General features: G+C 35.6%; 1 protein-coding gene across 1 annotated transcript; it reads right to left on the reverse strand.

Moving 5' to 3' along the window:
• Nucleotides 1-358: 358 nt before the first annotated feature.
• On the reverse strand, nucleotides 359-3541 carry LOC100499866 (uncharacterized). The gene is given in 4 exon segments (NM_001250194.2): nucleotides 359-576; nucleotides 1081-1157; nucleotides 2952-3161; nucleotides 3282-3541. Coding segments are annotated over 4 exon segments (663 nt in total). The 5' UTR covers nucleotides 3513-3541; the 3' UTR covers nucleotides 359-431.
• Nucleotides 3542-5928: the final 2387 nt, after the last annotated feature.

A 5928-nucleotide genomic window follows, 5' to 3' on the forward strand; every position in this document is an offset into this window, starting at 1 on the left:
TAAATTCAAAATTTAACTTTAAATTATAGAACTTGAGTTTAACTTATTTTATTCATTCATGGTCTTTTTTTTATTTATCAAATTTATTTTTGAAGTGCCTATCATAGGAAATGGAATGTTAATTACAAACTTTGGACAATCTATTCATTCACCCTCTGATTTGATTCGAGATGGTTATGAATATAATAAGTTTTGTTACGTAATCATCTACAAGGTAATCGTCATAAACAAGAAGACGAAGAAAGGCCCTAAATTAAAGAAAGTCAACATTTCGTCTGAAACTCGTTGCCATAACTCTGATTTGCGTTTAACAAAGGAAGTATTCTGAGATTATACTGACTACCGTTATGTGTATCCTCAGGATAAATTAATGCTGGTATATTTTACAAGCGCACGGATGAAGAAAAATGTAAAATCACTATCACAAAATTTCAAATGAGTTTCTTTTTCTCGAAGAAGGTCTTCAAGTGCCATATTTGCATCCCTGCTACTGATAAGCAGACAAAGAGGGAAAGCAAACTCAACCAGAACATTCTGCTGCTGGTTGTTCTGTTAAGTTCTTGCATTTCTTCTTCTCTGGAAATACAAAATTAAAACCAACGTAAGAATAGTGATTGTTACATTATATCGTGTCAATGTATTTAATTAAGTACATCAACTGTAAAGCCTTATCCTACTAATTGCAGACGGCTACAAAGATTACACAATGTCATTTTCTCCTTTTGGTAATCATGGTATTAATATGAAGTTGTTCCCATCAAAACCACCAATGACAAATCTTCGTCGGAGACATTGAGTCCACACAAGGTGAATATTCTCCTTCTTACACAATTTATTTCATATCCAAGGGCTAACCAAGATTAGAACTCTGGATCACTTGGTTAAGAAATACAAGCCGCTACCACTAGTGACAACCGTTATTGGTGTACACAATGCCATTCAACTCAGTTACAAAATATATTTCTTAAGTATTTCAACAAAAATAAGAATAATGCTTATTATAATTTCCTATGCCAATGTATAGAATTAAAGTATTCAGAAAAAAAAATTAAAAAATTTCAGCAATTGTAACGCACTTACTTTTCACGAAGATAAAACATCTCCTCATGAATGGAAGAAACAGTATCCTGCAACTTCTTTAGCTCTAGCTCCATTACCTAGTACAGGTGAATGAAATAGATGTAAGAATTTTTTTTTTCTTTTGCCAAACATTATGTCAGCGAAGATTACAAGTTAAGCCAAGTAACTGAAAAACCAAAATGAGTCATGAGTTCGTTTATTCCTCAAATGAGAAATGGTGGGAGTCATGGGATGGTGAGGTTTTGAGTAGGTTTTTATTTTTGGGTCAAGAATATGCCAATGATTTTAGTGATATCAGCAGGATTACTGTAAAGTCCAGAAAAAATATATTGGGGAGGAATAATTTTTTTATACATAGGAATTGAACACAGTACCAGGAGGTTTACAACACTTACACACTCACTTAACCAACTAAGCTAGACCCCCTTGGTACTAGAGAGAAATAATACCAAAAAAAAAAAGAATGAATTTTAGCAATTATTCAAGAAAGCCAATTTTGTCAACAGAAAAATAAGCAACCAAAAAGAGCTAACTATCGCTTATCAATTTAAGATAAGTGGAAAGCAAACAAAAAGTTACAAGTAGGGAAAATAAGTTACAAATTTGCAAGGATGATTGGTGATTATGTTGTCTCCATAAAAGCTTGCCAAAATAAGAAACCTACAGTGCCCCTGTATGCTTACCATGATTAGAAATTCATAAGTAAGGTTACTCTCAAGTCCTAATACAAATCTCAGTACATCTAACTGGTAACTGACGCCAGACACTAGTTGATCAATCAGATTAGATTGAGCTTCAGCCAGTAAATCTCACATAGGACACATTCACCTCACATCAGTATATGCTGCATTAGATAGGGGATGGACTAAAAGAGTCAACCTTAATTTCCTCGTGAGTACATGAGTGGCACAATCAACGACAAGAACAAGAACCTTATCCTAACAAGTGGGACCCACTACATGAATCACATGACACAACGTCATTCCTCTCAAGTTAAAGACTAAATCTTCAAAGATATTATTTACCATGAGATCTCTCTAAACAACTTCCTCCAATCACTAAATTAGAGAAGCAAAACGTGTGCTATTGTCTACTATTTTGTACTTTTCCCTAGGGCACACACACTAATACCAAGTGTGCTTATCAAGGTTTTAAATTGTGGTCCACAACTACAATTGCAGCTGCAATATCATGGGTGGAGGTGCAGCCCCATCAGTAGCAACTTTCTACAATTTCAAATTCCTAATCATCAAGAACCAGATCAAGTACCTTGCAAGATATCCTAACCTAAAATAATCTTAACATAGGAACAAATACCACATAGTAACACTGAATTTAGTCCAAATCAGCTCTCCTTAGAAAACTAACTAACACAAGTAAATCTAGCAAAACACAATACACTAATTCCCCCCCCCCCCCCCCCCCACACACACAAAAAGACACCAAGGAAACAAACAACACTATACTTAACAAACCAAATAAACTATATGGGATATATCATACCGAGAGTTAGTTAAGTGACACATAGTAGTGAACTACTCTACTCACATCACAGCACCACAAAGTAAACACTATATTCAACAATCAAATCAACTGTAGAGTGTATGATATAGAGAGTTAGTTAAGTGACACATAGATTCAACTGATTGGGCACAAGTAGTTAATGTATTGAAATTAAGATTTAATCATTTGGATACTATTTGGATACTACCCGAGTTCGATAAATTATTCGCGGGGCTTTATTTATCTCCTAACCGAACTTCGAATTAGTCGGGGAAATCCTTTCCCCCGATGAACCAGAGGTTTAAAACAAAAAAAAAAAGTTAAGTGACACGTAGTAGCGACTAGTAACTACTCTACACAGTACTCACATCAACTTGGCCTTTTTTAGCAACATTTGACCAATCCTTGGCCGCAACACCCGTTTTCCAATCAAAATCCACAGTCAACGTTTCCACAGGGTTGTGATCCACAGCCCAGAAGCAAGTCATGTAATCTCCAGCCTCCACTGCAGCAAACGCAAACTGCCCCGTCTGAACGCGATCCCCGTAGTGATAGTTGTTCCCATAAGACGAAGTCACCTAACCCAAAAAAAAAGAAGAAAAAATCAGAAACAAAATTACCCATTAACCGAAAAATACCGAACACGATCTCATTCGATACTGGGTATGAGCAAGTTTCGATTTTTATTGTTGCAGTACCCTGACGGTGAATCTGTGGGCATCTGGCAGAGGTTGACCCTCGTTGGGGCTAACGATTTGGTACTTGCCAACGGTCATGGAATTGCTCTTGATATCCTCGGAGATGCATTTGGTGTGCCCGGATTGGATTTCAAATCTCAGGGATTCGGTTGAGGAAGAAAAGAGGACCAGGAGAAGAAGAGAAAGGTGCACAAGGGGTTTTGGGTTTGAACCCATCATTATCATAATCATAGAGAAATTGAAGTTTTGTTTTTGTTGATGAGAAGAAGAGAGTTATCAGACAGAGGTGAAGAGAATTTAATAATGGTAAGTAATTGAAGTGTGGAACCAAACAAGGTGGCAATGCCAACCACTCTGGTGCAGAGAAACAGCGAGGAGGTCAAAGTTTTGATCTTACGTGGTGGTGTTTCATTGGATGATACACGTATTATTATTATTATTATTCATACTCGAATACTCTCGATTCGGGTGCACGAGGAGTGAGTGACCGGGAAAAGAAAGAAAGAAACTAGATGAAAATAAATAAAAAGTTAAATAAGATTTTTCTTTTAAGGCTTAAATTTATTTTTATGCCTGATATATATATATATTTTCTTTGATTTATGATAATTTTTTTTTTTGACTTAGATTTCTAATATTTTAAAGTTTTTGTTCGAGTTACTTACGCTTAATTATTACATGACCATTAATCTAACATCTAGGTATGTTACATGTAATTTTTGTTTAAGTGGAATTACAGATAGAATTTTGTTTTAAAAAAAGTAAAAACAACGTCATTTGGATTTAGGTACGACACCATCTCCTTCACGTCTATTGTTCCCTTCATCGTCATCAAGTCCTTACTTTCGTCAAAACTCATCGATTGAACACCTACTTTTGTCAAGACTTAATAAATTTGTTCAATTAGAGGAAAATGAAGATTGATTACTAATTAATTACCTCTTTAGGTTTTTTTCCTGATTTTTTCTCCTCAGGTTTCTTCTCTTCAACCTTCTTCTTCAATGGTTTTTTTGCAACAACAACTTCTTTTTTCGGCGAAGTTGAGATGATGTCAGGTTTATTCACTTTGTTCAACGATAGATCTACCTTAACGGTTTCCACACATGCATCATGTTTTTGCCATTTCCTCAATTTCAAATCTCATGAACAAAAATTACTACAATTTTGAATCTCACGAATGTTGTGGTTGTCTTTTTCTTTCTCTATGTTAGGGAATGCTCCGATTTGCATAAGGACTTTGATTGTTTCTTTTGTTTTCTTGACGCTCTTGATAGAGTCGCTAACGAAGAGTGGGAGCTTCGAGACAAAGTTGATGACGACGACAACGTATGATTCAAGTTCACGTTGATTTTCTTGTGTCAGTGGTGCCAAATCTTGGTCGGGGAAAACAAACATCCACCACGACACAAGTTTCTGATGGCTCCATAGCCAGCATAGTGATTTTGCCGCCACGACTCAATATAGGTCTGGTGGCCGGCACGACGATTGACGACGTAGGGTTGTCGGTTGTTCTTTGATGCAATCCTACCCCCCAAGTGCATTGGATAGAAGACTCCTAGAAGATTAGGCTAGAGATGCAAGAGAATGCCCTAAGGTTTTCATGAGCCTTAGGGTAGATTTTGGGTCCATGGGCTAAGTATGAGTCCACTTATCTTTGTACATATTAGATAAGGATTTCATTATTTTGGACCTTGTATTTAGGGCTCCATAATGTAGGTAGGGTACCCTAGAAATGTAGGAATTTTCAGCCCTTGTATTTTAAGGCACTTAGACTAGTTTTTGTATTAGGGGTATTTTTGTAATTTCACATGCATTAAGTGAATATTTGATGTGTGTTGAGAAATAAATTTAATTGAATTGGGAGAAGCCCAATCCAATTAAATTTTAGAGGGGAAGGTGAGCATTTGCTTACTACATCCCATTGTCACATCATATAGTCACACTTTGTGCATGTCCTTCATGTTTTACATGTCTCATGACACCTAAGGACACTTAGTGGAGAATCTTGGACTTGATCTTGGATTAGTGGGATGAATCATAGCTAAAATTCACTAATCATAATTAGTGAAAATTTGGCTCCACAAATTCAATTTCAAATTTAAGTGAAATTTGAATAGAAATTCAAATTTCCTTCCAATTTTGTGTGACACTTAGGCTATAAATAGAGGTCATGTGAGTGCATTTTTTCAACTTTGATCTTTTGAAAATTAAACTTCAGATTTCAGAGCTCTCTTAGAGCATAAAATTTTGTGCTCTTCTCTCCCTCTCCCTTCATTCATCTCCTTCTTCCTTCAAGCTCTTATCCATGACCTCCTATGGTGGTGAGCTTCTTCTAGACTTATCTTCTACTTGAAGTGGCATCTCCTTTCTCTCTTCCTTCTCCATTCTGCTGCCATTAATCTTCCAAGAAGCAAAGAAATCCATTGATGAAGAAGATCGTAGGCCTACAAGCTCCAATGGAGCTTACATTGTGACACCCTCTACCCTTACAATTATAACTAACTAATTCAATAAATCATACAAAATTTAATTAAAAGATTATAAACACATAATAATAAAAGAAGGAAAAAAAACATGCAAAATTTAATTAATAATTTTTCTTTTTAAACACATTTAATTTAAATCAATTCAAAAGGATAAAGGTTCA

This window comes from Glycine max, chromosome 20 (genome assembly GCF_000004515.6).
Source record: "Glycine max cultivar Williams 82 chromosome 20, Glycine_max_v4.0, whole genome shotgun sequence".
NCBI lineage: Eukaryota > Viridiplantae > Streptophyta > Magnoliopsida > Fabales > Fabaceae > Glycine > Glycine max.